This window comes from Lepisma saccharinum, chromosome 26 (genome assembly GCF_977018435.1).
Source record: "Lepisma saccharinum chromosome 26, izLepSacc3.1, whole genome shotgun sequence".
NCBI lineage: Eukaryota > Metazoa > Arthropoda > Insecta > Zygentoma > Lepismatidae > Lepisma > Lepisma saccharinum.
In genome coordinates, this window is record NC_139254.1 from 42,515,858 (window position 1) to 42,533,816 (window position 17,959).

The 17,959-nt window shown below is 38.8% G+C and overlaps 1 protein-coding gene across 1 annotated transcript; it reads right to left on the bottom strand.

Annotated features, from left to right (window-relative positions):
- Window positions 1-4,733: 4,733 nt before the first annotated feature.
- Window positions 4,734-17,336, bottom strand: LOC145979637 (uncharacterized). Its single transcript, XM_083112602.1, has 4 exons — window positions 17,278-17,336; window positions 15,119-15,315; window positions 10,094-10,204; window positions 4,734-4,904 (listed from the first exon to the last, which is right to left on the bottom strand). Exons 2-4 carry the CDS (start codon window positions 15,197-15,199, stop codon window positions 4,734-4,736), a joined length of 363 nt encoding a protein of 120 aa, XP_082968728.1. The 5' UTR covers window positions 15,200-15,315; window positions 17,278-17,336.
- Between the last annotated feature and the right edge of the window lie 623 nt (window positions 17,337-17,959).

Consider the following 17,959-nt stretch of genomic DNA (forward strand, 5'->3'; position numbering starts at 1 on the left):
TGCCCTTAAATTACTGGAAATTAGCAGAAAATACAAGGCCAACTTTGCATTTCATTTCAACTTTGCCCGTATATTATTTGCTATCATTTCGGAATGACATTCGAATTTAACAACTAAATACTTTAAATGATGGAAGATCTAACACATGGCTTTAAAGTTCTAAAAGTAAGATGTCCAAAGTAGTTGTGGGTGTGATAAACATATAGCCCATGTATGTACAAACCTAAAAAAATGCCGAGTGCTGGAGACTATGTACTCCCTGCGAGAAAGTGGATAATTTTGCATGGCTAAGAAATTAGAAGATATTACATTTCTGTTGTTTTTCTCTTGCGGAGATATGTTACAGTGAAGGAATTATTGATTTTGAGTTCTACTGTTTTTGTTAGGTTATGCAGTTTTATGCTCTTGGAGGTTTGTTTGAGTTTGTATTGTCTCCCGAATTCTTGATTTAATATTGTAGGTTAACCCTTGTACTTAATACAAGTAAAAGCTTAGCATGAGCTGCCTACACAGCTCTTCTCAGCGTGGAATTTGCTTCTTGCGTAAACATGTTTTAAGCATCTATGTCATGGTTATAGCTCTTCGACGTCGCTAATTTATTTTTCACATGTTAATTTAGAATATTAATGACATCAATATTGGATATTTATTATATCCGATGATTCAGCACATGTAAAACGTACGGAATGCTCCGTGAAATGCTGGTATGCCGCTCAAGAAATGTAATGTATGTTTTTAACAACTTAATAACATACTGTTTTACTTAGGAAACATAACATTCAATACACTAGCGAATACAATTTGAGCGAATGAAGTGATTACGGGATGAATAGGCTACATAAAGTGATTACTTTTTATACATTTGGACGTTCATTCTCTAATTTTTCTTCCGAGTAACATCGGACGGCTGATGTCACGGTTTACAGGGTTGTCAAATGGAAGGTTCCATCGGATTACAGATGGCCGTGGTTAAACGTGTAAAGAAAATACTTCAGAGTTGCTGGTAAGGAATGTATAGACCTAAACAATTAGGTAATAAGGAGTAAGATCACAGATCAAATTTTCAACAATTGAGAAAGTTTTTCTCACATTCAATATACATATATTTATTTACAATTGTGACTACAAAAACAAACATAGAGCTAGAAAACTTTAAAGATAACGAAATTACTAAAAATAATAAACGAGAAGCAAATTATGAATACTCCAACACATGCAGCTATCGACATCCAATTTCATTAGTGCTTCTATCTGTTCTGGTAACCGTAACTCATCATCTCTGAAATAAAACACATTAAATGTAATATTATATATATATATATATATATATATATATATATATATATATAATGGATATAATCAAGGAATGCCAAGAAGGCTAAGTACAAATCAAAGAAAGTAAAATGAGACACTCACCGGACAGTAGAAAAGTTCAAAATTTTTGCTAACTTAGCGAAAATTTTTCTCCTGTATACACACACACACCGGGTGGGGCACCTAAAAGTACCACCGAAAAATATTTGGTGAACAGCAATAAATATTGAAAAACTGCTTTCGCAGATATATAGCGTATAATGACCAAATATTTTGGGGATCGTTGAAAGGGTATCATGAAATTAGTGGACACAATACATTCAACTACGTAAGGAAGTACGATTTTCAACACAAACTTAGTTGTTTTTATAGAAACCCCATTTTATTTTCAGCTCATTTGAAAGTACGTAAGATATGGTTAAGAATGGCATTTGTTGCATTGTAATACGTCAAGTACGTAGTTCTTAAGTATTTGTAACCAAAAGTTGACGCTTGAAACAAACATTCTCATTGATTCGTGTGTCGTAATATACATATCCCCTTTTGACGCCATTCGTGTATCGTAACAAACATGTTACTCTTCTGCATACTATGCGTTGTGCTTAGGAAAGTTGTTACTTTCCAACAACTGTGGGCTACAATAAAATGTGTAGTTTGTACATCAGTAAGCTTTGGCAAATTATCTAAAAGGTTCTGATACATCTTTCTGAGTTAACAAATAATTGTTAATTAAAAATTATATATTTTAAGCATTCCGTCATCAGTTACATACATAAATGTTAGTACATTAACATCTTTCTAATTTTTAATTGGCGTTCATGTTTTAAGGTCATAATTTTTAGTACATTTAGACAATCAACTCTTCTCGTTTGGTTATGACAAATGTTTAAGTATTCAACTTTCAAACTTTGCAGCTTATAAAATTTCTCCTTCAAATTGATTTACCAAATAAAGCAAGGGTGTAACAAAGTGCATTAATTAAGAAGACGTTTGTGGTAGTGTATGTACGTCAGAACTGTTGCTGAGAAAATAGTATTTTCAGACTCCGAAGAAACCGGAGTGATACTTATCTATGGCAAGTGTAGGAAAAATGCAGCGCATACGTGCAGGCTGTATGCGCTACGGCTTATGCGCTCGGCTCTGCCGACAGGCATAGTGAAGGATCCGCCTTCACGCTCAACTTCAGGTTACAATTACTTGAGAACTACTTGACGTATTACAATGCAACAAACGCCATTCTTAATGATCTTTCCGTACTTTCAAATAAATAAAATGGGGTTTCCATTTAAAAAACGAACTAAGTTTACGTTGAAAATCGTACTTCCTTACGTAGTTGAACGTATTGTATTCACTAATTTCATGAGCCCCTCTCATACCTATATATCTGCGGAAACAGTTTTTCAATATTTATTGTTGTTCACTAAGTATTTCCGGCGGTACTTTTAGGTATATATATATATATATATATATATATATATATATATATATAATTTGTATATCAAGATAAATACATGTATGTAAGTATAAAGTTAAATTTCCAAATAAATCTAGTTACTTAACAAAAAACAAATAATAACTTCCATATACTACATGTGTACTAATCAGAAACTGGCATATATTCGCATTCTCAATAATAAGGATTAACATGTGCCAGTTTGTGAGGACATTCAACTATATATATGTGCGGCGTCTGGAGGTAAGAATGGATAATTGCGCAGCCCATCTATTGATGTAAACATTCCTTTCTGCATCCACTGTTTTAATCTCATTAGTAATATTAGCAAAAGTAATATGTGGATATACAATATGAAATTTTGCGATAGTACATATTGAAATGAATTAATCTTCTGCAATTTCAGTGGCGATGGCCATGTCCAAAGTGCAATCCAGTAGCAATTACTCTCCATGTAACTATTATTTTTAATTACTATTAGTAAAACAATCTGTTTCAATGCAACAATGGGCAATGTTCTTAACTTTCCATACAATTAGTAGCTTGTATAAAGTATTTACGAAATTAACCATGCTTTTTTATTAATTTTGCTAATTTTCTATACTTCTCCTCCACAGTATTAGTAGATTGCATATTTGGTAAATGTTTACATTGTGCTAGGAAACTCAATAAAGGAAATTTAAGTGCTACTTTATTTGATATTAAATACATAAGATGAATATATAAATCACTGTGTTTCTCGCACCCATCATGGTAACCGCATCACATAGCGCGCCTTGATTCTACATTCTGGCACACTCAACCTACGTCAAAACGAAAATTTCGTACTCACGGTTTATGGTACGGATATGCAGAAAAGTTGCACTGTCTTACGAGAATACGAAGCTGGCCTCAGTGATGTGCTTCTACGCGTAGACAACGATAGTCTACATTCTACACGTAGAAGACAAAATCTATGTAAACAACATGGTGGAAGTTGATAACTTGGCAAAGGGCGTCGTGAAATAAAAAGAAAATTATACTGCGTATCAGTTGCTGATGTGTGAGGAGAACTTTTCATACTCTTTCTTCCAAATTCGAACAATTTCTCACCTAGGAAAAACCTAATATAGGAAATATTCTAGTGATTTATGGGAAAAAGACCACTTTTGCCTCACGACTGCAATCTGTTGTTGTTTTTTCCATACTATTTATCTTCTTCCATAGTTGATAATAGAAAAGTAGATCAATTTTGTTGTAAATAGGATTCTTTTCATTTCGTCAGAAACCAATATAGTTGAAAATGTCTTTTTCCTTTCATGAAACCCTTGCAAATTCGTTTTAACGCACTTTAGATTGTCTACGTAGTCTATGTAAACTACAACCTAATGTAATCTACGCGTAGATTACGTGTAGACAAGGCATATAGACGTAAGCTTATAGTCTACGGCACATCACTGGCTGGCCTTTAAATTAGCAATCTTCAAGTTGATGACATGCCTTTATTTTAATAACTTGTAAATTCAATGTATTTCTAACCATGAAGAATCGTTCATATTATATATTTAAAATATTTGGAAGAGCAACTGTTTCAAATGAAATCATACAGAGATTTTTTTAAGACGGAGCAAATTATTTTCAGGCACAGTCGTGATAACCGTTACTGGTGATTGTGGTTATATTTCCTTACACAGGGGGTGATTTCATGCGGTACATTTTCCCCAATATCCCTGCTTGAAGCAGCTCAGCGTGTAATAATTTCGAGGTGCTTATCAAATTCCCTAAGGTTTTGAATGTGTGGTTACATATCTCAAGGTACGTTGCAATGTACAGCAGGTATTACATACAGATGCCATTTCAGTAGCACATGGCACAGTGGTTCGGATCCAACTTTAAACTGTAGGTCCAGTCCCGATTAGCCTTTCTGTGCATAAAGTGGACGTAAAACCAAACTCAACCAACCAAGTTAAATAGAGCAATTGATGTGTCATAACGAAAGCTCCAACTTGCCTTCTAGCCTGTCCATTTTCTCCACCACAATGTCCTGTATGTCTGCATACGCGGAGGAGTCCTCCAGCTTCCCTCCCAAACCCACTGGGAGAATGTCCGGGTCGATGTGCTTGTGGAGAGACCCAATGTCATGATAATGGAAGAACATCTACGAAGAGAAATATTCAAGTAAGTGTGGACACGAAATATACTGATAACAATGACGTTACAAAATTTATCAACTGCCTTATAAAGGGTATGCTATACACCAATATGATCTTCCGAGAAGTACTCGGATATCTGCTTCGCGACAGTTGTTAAATAGACAATAAAGAAAATAACATTTTTGTTTAAAAGCAGGTAAATATCTGGACTATTTCAGGACAAAAATGCCCTGGCATTAATCCGGTACGCTCATAACTCCCATCCTCTGTTAGAGCGGCGAAAGGATGGGTACAGCATACATTAGGACACTGCCAAGTTATCAAAATCTTGAAATTCTAAAAACAATGTAGCTAGTCGTTACTAAGTGACAATTTAAATCATTTTTTATTCAAAGAATATACGAGTAGCTAATAGCAATAATCTAAATACACTCTGTAAAAAAAAATAGCATCACTGTATTCTTATTACGGATGTTGACAATTTTGAGTTTCACATGCATGCATCTTTCCTGCACAACTTGAAATCAATTGATTGAAGCATTGGTCTGGTATCACTGCGTAGTGTGGTGTTATTCTTTTGTTGATTTAGTGTTTGGAGTGTCCGCTAGAGGGTGTTGCAATCAGTTACTGCTGCAAGGTTTTGTAATCAATTGTCAGGAATCTGTAAAACGATTGTTAGTAGTGCAACTTGTGACGTGTTTTATGTTGCAAACTACATGTTCATTATTGACAGTTTGTATACGTTATCATATTTGTGAAGTGTTCTGGTGGTGTGTAGTGTATTTGAGCGTGTTTTCTCGAAAAAAATGGGCAGCAAGTGTGACATTTCACCACGTAAGCAAGGAATGGTTCTTTCTTTGCATATGGATGGTCATTCTCAGAGAGAAATTGGTCGACAACTTCAAATGCATCAATCCACAGTTGGCGCTGCCTGCAAAAGCAACAAGAACATGGAAAATCATCACTGAGAAGTCAGTGTGGCAGAAAGAAAAAGACATCACCTCGACTGGATCGTATGATAAAGGACATGGCACGGAAGGACAGAGGAATGAGTTCACGCCAAATTGCACATAAACTTCAAAATGAGGTGGGAGTTAATCTTACTCATGCTACTGTAGTATCCCGACTAAATAAACAGGGTGTTCCTAAACACGTCCCACGTAAAAAACCCAGACTAACTGACGCACATGCAAAACCTAGACGTGAGTTTGTCACACGTTATGGCGCATGCAATGATACAGATTGGGAACATGTGATATTTTCTGATGAAAAACGATTTAAATTGCTGGGGAATGACAGCTCAGTTAAACTGTGGATGCGGAAGGGAGAAGAACTTGAAAAATCTTGTATTTTAGAAACTCAAAAGTTTTGTGGCAGTGTTATGATTTGGGCATGTTTCTCTGCTAAAGGGATTGGCAGGATGCATATTTGCAGAGGGACCCTTAAGGCTGATCAATATCTGGAAATCTTGAATCGGAAAGTTCTACAAACTGCAGGAGATCATTTTTCTGGACAGAATTTGGACTTCTTTATTTTTCAAGACGATAATGCAACCTGTCACCGTGCTCAGATGGTGATTAACTGAATATTGAAAGACTTTGGTGGCCGCCTAACTCTCCAGACACGAATCCTATAGAAAACCTGTGGGCTATGATGTGCAAAAAACTTGGTAATCAGACGTACAGGTCAAGAGAGGAACTTATGGCAGCCATTGTACATGTTTGGAATGAAATTGAGGTCGAATATTGTCAAAATCTCATTCATAGCATGCCTCGAAGGTTGGAAGCACTTAGGAAGGCCAGAGGTGGCCACACTAAGTGCTAGTCAATGTATTTACTTACTATCATTACAAATTGACATATCATGATGCATTTAAATCCTTTGTTCAATCTTTATACTTGTAAAAATTGTCTTTGTGCGAAAACGTTCCACAAGCTATATTTGCAATAATTTTGTTATTAGTTCTGTAAAGTGCATTATGTACGTAACTATGACCAATAATAAAAATATACAGGGTGGCTCAATAAGTCACTTAACACCCTCAGTACAAGGCCACTGCGGCATGGAATTTGAAATTGGCGATGACCAATCGTTATCTGGCCAAGGGGGAACCACATTGACGCCACCAACACGGTCGGCGGCCATCTTGATGTCCGCCATCTTGAATTCAACTTCAGAATTTTAAATGGGAAGGGGGTCGTGCGACATATCAAAATGGGCTAGAATTTCACGAGAAATGCAATGGTGAAGGTTTTTCGACGTATCTTTAACCAGTAAAAAGTTATGACTGAATTCTTGTACCAATTTGCTCCTTTTCGAGGTGTTAGAAAAATGCCTTAAAATTTGTTTAGCGCTTCGGTAATGCATCGAGATCAAAGTGACGTCTATGGAGAGACGTTCGCATGCCATTGCACATTATTTTAATCGGACACATCCATGAAGAGCTGTGCATTATGAATGGTTGTCGCGAACAATTTACAGTGTGACGCTTCCATTGAATTAAAAGTCCTTCACAGTGACAAGGCTAATGTTTATGTTCATAAGGAAGTTCATAAACAGAATATTTGATGATTTTTATCTGATAACCCATTTTCGACAGATCAAAGCTGAATGGTTAGTGTTGGTAAGTTAATGGTGTGGCGTGCTGTGTGGAACACTATTGGTTAGTCAATTTTCCATCAACGGAACCTTAAATGCCTAGGGCTACTTGGATTTGTTAAATAAACAGTTTTTTTCATCCTTGCTTATGGAAGAAGGTACTTTTTACAGAGTTTTTTCAATAGGGAAGAACACCAGAACACTTATGGGAACGTTATGAACCAGTTTTTGTCCAAAGTTAGTTATCAGATGACAAGGGTCACATATTCTGTTTATGAACTTCCTTATGAACATAAGCATTAGCCTTGTCACTGTGAAGGACTTTTAATTCAATGGAAGCGTCACACTGTAAATTGTTCGCGACAACCATTCATAATGCACAGCTCTTCATGGATGTATCCGATTAAAATAATGTGCAATGGCATGCGAACGTCTCTCCATAGACATCACTTTGATCTCGATGCATTACCGAAGCGCTAAACAAATTTTAAGGCATTTTTCTAACACCTCGAAAAGGAGCAAATTGGTACAAGAATTCAGTCATAACTTTTTACTGGTTAAAGATACGTCGAAAAAACCTTCACCGTTGCATTTCTCGTGAAATTCTAGCCCATTGTGATATGTCGCACGACCCCCTTCCCATTTAAAATTCTGAAGTTGAATTCAAGATGGCGGACATCAAGATGGCCGCCGACCGTGTGGGTGGCGTCAATGTGGTTCCCCCTTGGCCAGATAACGATTGGTCATCGCCAATTTCAAATTCCATGCCGCAGTGGCCTTGTACTGAGGGTGTTAAGTGACTTATTGAGCCACCCTGTATTGTGTAAATATAGCGTTTTATATAATTGTTAGGAAAACAAATCGACAAGTCGAATTAAATCAATAAAACAACTGATAATTCACGAGCGAAATGCTGACGACCAAAAGTAATGAAGTGATGCTATTTTTTTTTTTACAGAGTTTATTTGGCATCTCCTAGATTTTACAACATATCCCGCTTTCAAATTTTAAACGTTAGTGGACCTGACCTGATATAAGTAAAAAAAATATTATACAAGTTTGTGAGAGATAACCAAGTGCCATTTTGGTTAATTTACGCCTAATTCGCCAACTGGTTAAGAAAAGCTGGCATACATGTTACTGAGAACTGCAATGTCCTAATTTGTGGCTTATTTCTACTTGAAAGAACAAGGAAATTATAATATGGGTGCATGGGCATTTGATTCTAGTTCAGCCCTAACTACCCGACCATATGCAAGAATAAGATAATCCACCACTTCTAAGCAACGTCTTCCCAATGATGTAGAGGAATTTTCGTGATTAAGATCCAGTTTCAAACAGTAGGCCCCTTCTCTATTAGCCTAAACGTGAACTTAAAACACATTTTGCCAGATTCTTTTCCATTTTTAGGTTCTTGTGGCTTGAAATGTGCTATATGTTCAAAAATGGGAGCATCAACCTTTACTTTACGAAACCATCCCGACCTAGGTGCCCAGACACTTGCCTTCTTTTCAGCGTTGGTTGCTCTGGACTTTCAAAGAGAAAGATGTGGCATCAGAGAGGCTAATTTGCAGTTCGATGTCAAGGACACTGGTTGTACTGAAGCCTGAGCAACATTTCAACATTACAATCAATCAAATCACAAAGCACCCTGTCTTGAAATTGAGTAGAGGATGAGAATGGTGCTCCCGTCCAGGAAATGGAAATATATATGTTGTCTGTGACAACACATTATTTGAAGTAATAAACATTTTAAAAATCTTAACTTCTTACAAATATAAAACCTTAAACTCTCAGGTTAGTTACACAGCTCATTAGACATTGGTAGCGAATAGCACTGTAGGTCCACTTTCGAAGTTCAATTCTGCTTGTGCATCAAGTGGAGTTCATTAAATTTTGCACTGCATTACTGACATAATTTCTCGTATTTGACCAAAGAAATACATTTCTAAGAGATGCCATTGCCTCAACACTCTCAAAATAAACTGTTGCAGCAGAGCGCGTGTGCGTAAAGCGTTGTTGCGCATTAGCACCCCCTTGCCTAAGAAAATCCTTTTCTTTTCTAATAAATAGTAATACTTTTTTTGTTGAAAATTTCACATTCCGTTTGGAATGTTTTTAGTCGTTACATATTCTATAAGCTTTCACAGCAGCACTTCTCTTCCCTTCCAAATAAAGTTATACTGAGGCTTCAGAGAGAGTCTAGAGTTACGATTGAAAGCCTCTCTTCTGGAATATGGATAAATGTTAGCTACCAAATAATTATCAACTTTAACACGAATCATCCACGGAGAACAAACACACACATACACACAGCAGTGATAACGTCATCGCCTGGTAATCAAGAGATATCGGGTTCGATACCTGGAGGAGCCATGTGGTGTTTCGGATCCCACTTTAAACTGTAGGTTCAGTCCCGGTTAGCCTGTCTGTGCATAAAGTGGACTTTAAACAAAAAATCCATTACAAAAAAAAACTCTCTCTTTCTCTCTCTCTCTCACACACACACACACAACCTGTGCATGTGCGGTAATGCGTGCACATAGATTAAGGACGGACAACACAGACTAACGTTTACCATGAGAAGGACGCTTACGTTGTTGGCTATTTCCAGATGACTCATAAGTGACCAACCATACGCAATAGGACCTCGTAAAAATGCTGGGGTGAATATACAGTGGCATTCGGTTTTCTGCAGTGGTACCAACTAAAACATAAAAGAAATGTACACACAATTTCTCACAGTAAAAAGTATGAAGAATTATATTTTTTAACTAAATAATGGTCAAATTAAAGATGTTTTACAGGAATACAATTTCTTGAAATTCGATTAAATTCAGCGTACTGCTTCCAAGATTCAGAAACTAAAACATTTTAAAGTGAAATTCTTTTGATGGCCATAGTGGTTAGTGGAAATTTATTGAACAAGGTATGTGAGCCAAAGGTGGCTATAGATTAACCTTTTAGAGCAATTTACAAATCTCCAATGAGAGATATTTTTTTATGAAATTTTAAGAAATAACTCTTATTAATTAACAACATGTACCATATAAATATTTTGTAGAATTGCATGTAACTCTATTTTAAAAAGTAATTACAAAACCGTTACATCTGTTACCAAAGGTGGCCCGCTGCATATAGTTTCGTAGAAAATTTTGCTTGTGCCCAAGAAAACATATTTATTCATGCTTATTCATTTCTTTATAATTTATTAGAGAAATTGTTAGTCTCAAACTTTTGATTAGTGACATGCATTATGTACAGTAACGACGCATAACTGACCTCCGTGGAGGAGTGGTTAGCGCGGTTCATGTGATGTAAGTGGTTCCAGGTTCAAATCCTGCATGGGTGTTCTATCTGACCGTCTCTTCATCAATTTCATCATATCACTCATCTTCAACTTCGCGAATACCCAAAAGTGAAATTCTTCTACTGCTCTTCGGAGTGATGGTCATCATTCCGAGCAGCGTCCATTGTTGTGGTGAGCTGACCTTTGACAATTCCAATCCAATCCTCCTTCCTTATTAGACATTGTAGGGGCTCTGTTGCTCTTGTCTTACATCCGGAACAACAATTACATTAATTTAGTAGGGTGGTATTCATTTGCTCCCAACATGAACGATAAGGTGTCGGGAAGGTAAAATGTTCATAAAAATGCTCCGAATAATGACTATGAGTGATATGGCCGTGTAGAATGAGAAGCTGACCTAGTATTATCCCTTCTCTGCGGGAGGAACAGTTTGAGGAACGCCATGCACCAATGATGGGCTCGACAGTATGAATCTTGTTCCCCGTTATCCCATCCTGCCAAATCTCAAGGAAGATAGAACGGAAATTTCACTGCACTATATGTTGTCCGGAAGAGAGTGGATCCAGACTCTGGAACACAGTGAAGGAATCCAAATAAATTAGAACCCTCGGCAGACCTTCATCAAAATACAGCGCCTTTAGATATGCATTAAGTTCTGCCATGTAGATGGAACAAGCAGAATGTTAAGCAAAACCTGCGACTGTGCGAGTTGACAATTAGGCACAAATCATTGAATCTGCCGATATGAACCCATCCGTACAAAATCCAATAAAACAGGGGTATCGTGATCGAAGCTTTAAAAAACATAGGTGTCCCTGCCTTAAGAGAGCAGTTTGAGATAGGTTAATGGAAGATGCAGGTAATTCTCAGGTGGAGAGAAACGGAAAGAGTGGAAGATAGCCAGGCAGATCGCTATCAACACCAAGGATAGTACTGAGGTTCTCGTCTGCACAACACAGATTGGCCTTGTAGCAAGAGAATGTAGGCTGTACACAGTCAACTTTCTCCCGTCATAGACTGAAGTAGGATTGATTAGATGGCATCGAACGCAGGTGGTGGCATTAATTAAGAATGTGTTGTCTTCGTAGAGATGACAAAGGCTACGAAACCTCCACAAACAAAATAAGGACTGGAGAGGTACGAAGTGCAACGGAAACTAGACGAATACCAGCACAAGGAACTGCGTTGAGGATGCTAGGTTCAGAAGGACAAGCAGAGGAATGCACAACACATGCACAATCGAGCTTCGACATAATGAGAGAACAATGAAGTCGAAAGTTAGTGTGACTTAACACGTAGAGAAGATTGACAACTTGTGGACAAGATTAACTAAGATTGCAGAGATGAGGTTGCCAGGAGCCAAAAACCACTGAAGTCTTGAATCCCAACAGTAGAGAAGTGTCTTCGAAATCATTGAAAAGTTCAGAAACAGTTGGAAGTGTTAAGCACGAAGGAGCAGAAGAATGGTTATTCACATCCATTACTGACGACAAGTCCACACCATTATTTTTAACATGGGTACCTGGGGGAAACCCTGGGGGGTAATGCTGATCACATCGCCCCCACTCACGACCGGATCAAGAAATCTCGGTACCTAATATACCGAGGGGTGGCCGCGGTGGCTCCGTCGGTAACGCGTCTGACTACAATGCTAAAGGTCCCGGGTTCGATCCCCGGCCGGTTCAATTCCGGGAACTCTTCTAACGTTGGAAGCGGCGCCGACCCAGCGTCGAATAACATGGGTACCTGGGGAAAACCCTGGGGGGTAAAGGCAGTCAGGGACGTGATGCTGATCACATCACCCCCACTCACGACCGGATCAAGAAAGTGTGGGGCGTTACCGCCACCCCCCCCATACGACTACATGGCGTCGTGCTAAGCACAGGGGAGCACTTTACCTTCTTTTTACCTAATATACAATTACGAATAATGCTAAAATATTTTTCAAAACTGCTAAAGAGATAAGTTTGGAAGTTAACAAAGATAAAACTAAATATATGCTTACAGGCCGAAACCAAGTGTTAGGTAATAATCAAACTCTAATTATTGATAACAACTCGTTTGAACCAGTTTCCAAATTCAAATACTTAGGAGTAATATTAACAAATGAAAATTATATTAAAGAGGAAATAAAAAGTAGGCTTAATTCAGGAAATGCATGTTACTTCTCTCTTCATAAACTTTTGTCTTCTCGTTTAATATCTAAGAAACTAAAAGTTAAAATATACAAAACAGTAATTTTGCCTGTAGTATTATATGGATGTGAAACTTGGTCCCTTAGATTGAAAGAGGAACATAAATTGAGAGTATTTGAAAATAAGATCCTCAGGAAAATCTTTGGACCTAAAAGGGATGAAGAGACAGGTGAGTGGAGAAGGTTACATAATTTAGAAGTACATAATTTGTATTCATGTCCAGATATTATTAGAATAATTAAATCAAGAAGACTTAGGTGGGCAGGCCATGTGGCACGAATGGGAGAGGAAAGAGGAGTTTACAGGATTCTTGTTGGGAAACCTGATGGTAAGAGACCTGTAGGAAGGCCAAGACGAAGATGGAGGGATAACGTTGAGATGGACCTCAAGGAAATCGGTAGGGATGGAAGAGAGTATATAGATCTTGCTCAAGATCGGGAAAGATGGAAGGCCTGTGTTGCTGCAGCCATGAACCTTCGGGTTTAAAAAGGCTAGAGAGTTATTTAGTTTGATATACAGGGTGGCTCAATAAGTCACTTAACACCCTCAGTACAAGGCCACTGCAGCGCACAACATGGAAATGATGATGACCAATCGTTATCACGCCAAGGGGGAACCACATTGACGCCACCAACACGGTCGGCGGCCATCTTGAGGTCCGCCATCTTGAAATCAACTTCAGAATTTTAAATGGGAAGGGGGTCGTGCGACATATCAAAATGGGCTAGAATTTCACGAGAAATGCAATGGTGAAGGTTTTTTCGACGTATCTTTAACCAGTAAAAAGTTATGACTGAATTCTTGTACGAATTTGCTCCTTTTCGAGGTGTTAGAAAAATGCCTTAAAATTTGTTTAGCGCTTCGGTAATGCATCGAGATCAAAGTGACATCTATGGAGAGACGTTCGCATGCCATTGCACATTATTTTAATCGGATACATCCATGAAGAGCTGTGCATTATGAATGGTTGTCGCGAACAATTTACAGTTTACAATTTCAAATTGCATGCCGCAGTGGCCTTGTACTGAGGGTGTTAAGTGACTTATTGAGCCACCCTGTATATATATATATATATATATATATATATATATATGTCTGTGTGTGTGTATGTATATGTACGTACCTAGGTATATATATTGATGCGTTCACCGGGCGTTGGTATACTGACAGGGATCGATGAGTGAACACTTGCTTGAAGTCAGACGATAGAGCTTTAGATGGTACATCGGTCCAACTACAATCTCCCTCGATAGCCCCGTGACAAGATGTGGAGGAAGCAAGGGATGTACATTCGAAAGACAACTCATCTCGATCACAGCAGTCTGAAGAGTCTGTCGGGGATGGACTAGCAGATTCGACCGGCTTCCTCAACAGATGGCGATGATCTTTCCGGCGAGGTGCTGTCGATCGGACATCGTAGGTCGTCTGGAGCGTCCGGACAATTGACTCCGGCCCGTCGGCTGGTGTTAAATTGAAAGGACTCGGCGTGATAAGCTGGTGTGATTCTCAGGCTACGATCGGGTCTTGAAGCTCCTGTAGAAATCGCAGCGTAAAGGATGATGAGCGAGCGTCGGTCCCGAGCGTGGGGGAAGGACACGGCAAGCAGTCGGGCCGAAAGGATGTAAGTAGAAGGCCTAGCAACTGTGCGGCGATGGTGATGTTCGGCGGTTGCCATGACTCTCCTACAACGCTCACTGTCTTGCTGTCGGGCCTCTCGTGGTTCTTGGATGATTCTTAGCAACTGTCCCTTTTTCGAAAATCATTTCGGTATTTATTCGCTTTGAGCGTATTGCTGATTTATCGTTCCAGGTTTACGGCTGTTTGTTTATTGCAGCCGTTGGACTCTTCAGTGAATTATAATGTTGTGCGTTTCCTAGGTCACTGCTGATCTTGCAGTGTAATGTTATTTGTTACGACTGACAGAGTTCCGATGGATGGCTTGGAAATTATGGTTTTCAATGTCTTCCTTGTTCTCTCCACAATATACATACATATGTACATATATCTATGAATGTGTGTATGTGCGCATATACTATATACACATAAATCTAGAGTCGCTCATGTATAAATGTGTATAAAGGGTATCGAATGACATTTTAATTCGCTAATAACTCACCTCGAACTTCTTTGTGTAGAATATAATATTTCTTGGAGCGAACCACTTGAGGATCTGCCACCTCACGCCGCTGCTGTCCATGATGACCACCCCTCCGCCCGTCCTGGCGCTCGCCTCGTCGTCCAGGAAGATGTGCAGGAAGATGTCCTCCAGCTGGCACACCTCCTCGAACGACAGCTGCGACGGGTCGGCGTTGGCTGCAACAGGAGAAGATAAAGGAGAACTACTCGTCAGCACCTTACAATGGTATTAGCATAATATATATCATCATTCTATGGTCATTGTTTCAATTTGTGTTTCCGTAGATGAGTTTGCGTCAGTGGAGAATGCTGAGATAAGTACCTGTGCTACACGTGCCAGGTGGCAAGTACAAACTCCTAGATTGCGGCGGATTGTCCTTTCATCTGATCGCTATTTATCCTCGTCGTCACGATCAGTTAAACGTAGAGCAAAAGTTACTGTAAATAAGAAAAATACAGAGAAGCAAAGGAGCGCGATCGTGTGTTGTTCTACAACTTTTATAACTGATTAAATACGGCGTAACTTTACAGAAATACGACAATCAGGGAAAGTATAATTTCATTTTGAAGTTAAAGTGAACCAGAGGTAAATCTTCTGTTATCTTGCTGAAAAGATGTATAAGTCTAGCTTCGTTCAAGAGCCACTAAATAGTAATATCATACAGGATACTTTAATTAGATATCTGCATTAGTGATGATAATTGCTTTAGAAGCAATGTTATATTAGTGCTACATGTAGAGTTTTCAAGTATTCCCGGTGGAGGCACATAATGGTTTGGATCCGACTTTAAGTTGCAGGTTCAGTCCTCATTAGTCTACTTGTGTATAAAAGTGCACTTAAAACACAAACTCAATAAATTAATATATAGAGAGTTTCTTGCAATCGGTTATTATTAATTAAGAAAGAAAATGTAATCTTTATGTTACAATATTCATCATATAATATATATTTGCCTTGCTTTTAACATCATAAGATTTTTTTAATTAGAAAACGTAAGTCGAACGAACACTCTAAGGAAATATATTGAAACACCCATACAGTCGACTGCTGTTTACGTTCCGGCTCATATGCATATATCCATGATTCGTCACCTGTTACAATCTTATATACGTCTTTTGAAGCACCACGATTGTATTTATTGAGCATTTGTTTGCACCAATTGACGCGAGCGTCTTTTTGAGTTTTTGTCAAATTGTGTGGGATCCAACGAGAACATACCTTTCTCGCAGCTAAATGATCATGTAATATTTTATATATGCTGGTGGAACTAATGCCTATGGTTGCCTCAATCTCACAGTATGTCACATGACGATCTTGCAGTATTAGGTTTTGCACAGCATCAATGTTTTCTTGAACAACAACTGATTTTTGACGACCTTCGCGAATCTCGTCGGTGAGCGAATGGCGGCCACGATTAAATTCGTTATACCAGCGTTTCACAGTGGCAAAGGATGGGGCTTCATCGCCAAATGTGGAAGTAAGTTGATCGATGCACTCTTGTCTTGATAATCCACGACGAAAATCGTAAAAAATCATCGCACGAAAATGTTCACGAGTTAATTTCATTTTATTGTTGTCGCGCAATCTCCAAGGCAACATAAACAACACAAATGAAGCTATTGACAAAACATTTGAAGTACGTTTTGGTCAATAATGCCAGACGATTCCGTGCAAACGTCAAATCGCGCCTAACTTCAATGAGTGTTGCCAAGGCTCAAAATATAAATAGTGACCCTCGTAGTTCATGAAGCGTTTACTGGGGAAAAAATTTCAATCATTATTATACAACCTTCCGCCAACTTACGAACACAGAGATTCACAACGCTCTACACACATCAATTAGGTGCGTGGGATAATTTTACTCATGTGTGCTAACTGAATCGGTCGTAGGAAAAGACGCGAGTTTCTCAGGGGTGCTTGAATAGGAGAAGATTACACCAAGTTTCTATATTCAAGTTTTTTTACGGGCATCCTGGATGGCGCAGTGTAATGTCGACACCTTGTAATCAAGGGGTCCCGGGTTCGATACCCGGTGGAAGCACAGTGGTTCGGATCCCAGTTTAAACTGTAGGTCCAGTTCCGATTAGCCTTACTGTGAGTCAACTTAAGACACCAAATACCAACCAACCTATACTTACGCACGTCTAGCAGGACTTCAATTCACTTCAGGTCTCGAAGAAGAGGAAGGACAGAGAACATCAAATGGCCACGTTCAGTTCGCTGCACTTGCGCGTTTGGTTACACGGTGCAACACCGACTAGTCTACTCCGTTGAGATGATGTCAGGCAATGGTGGCGATTAGGGGGGACGAGGAGGGAGAAGTTGCCCCCCTACACTTTTCGCCATTTTTGTCCCCGCACTATGCAAATCCTTATCTACAACGGGAAATATACCATCTTTGCCCACCCAGTTTTGACACCTTGCTCACGCGGTTTTGGAACCCAATCGCCGCCACTGATCTCAAGTAATGTATTCCGTGCCTGCAGCGTTTGCACTACTTTCTGGAGCGGTGTCATTTGTTGTGTATGGTCACGTGGTGATTGCTAAGCAATCAAATGAACGTTTAAAGCAGCAGACAAGCATTTGTTGTATCTTGTGAACTTGAACACCGATTATCGTGTACTTGGTAGAACAGCACTTCCTTGCACCTGGATACACCTTCACTACACCTACTGTCAGAAAGTGCAGCAAAGTAGACGGGGAGAAAATACTGCTTCCAGTGAGGTGCGTGCGGGAGTAGGGGATTTATTTTATTTGGAGAATCAATTGTCAGATACATGTCTCCGTTGACGTCAAGTGCTTTCCTAGAAAAAAAGATGG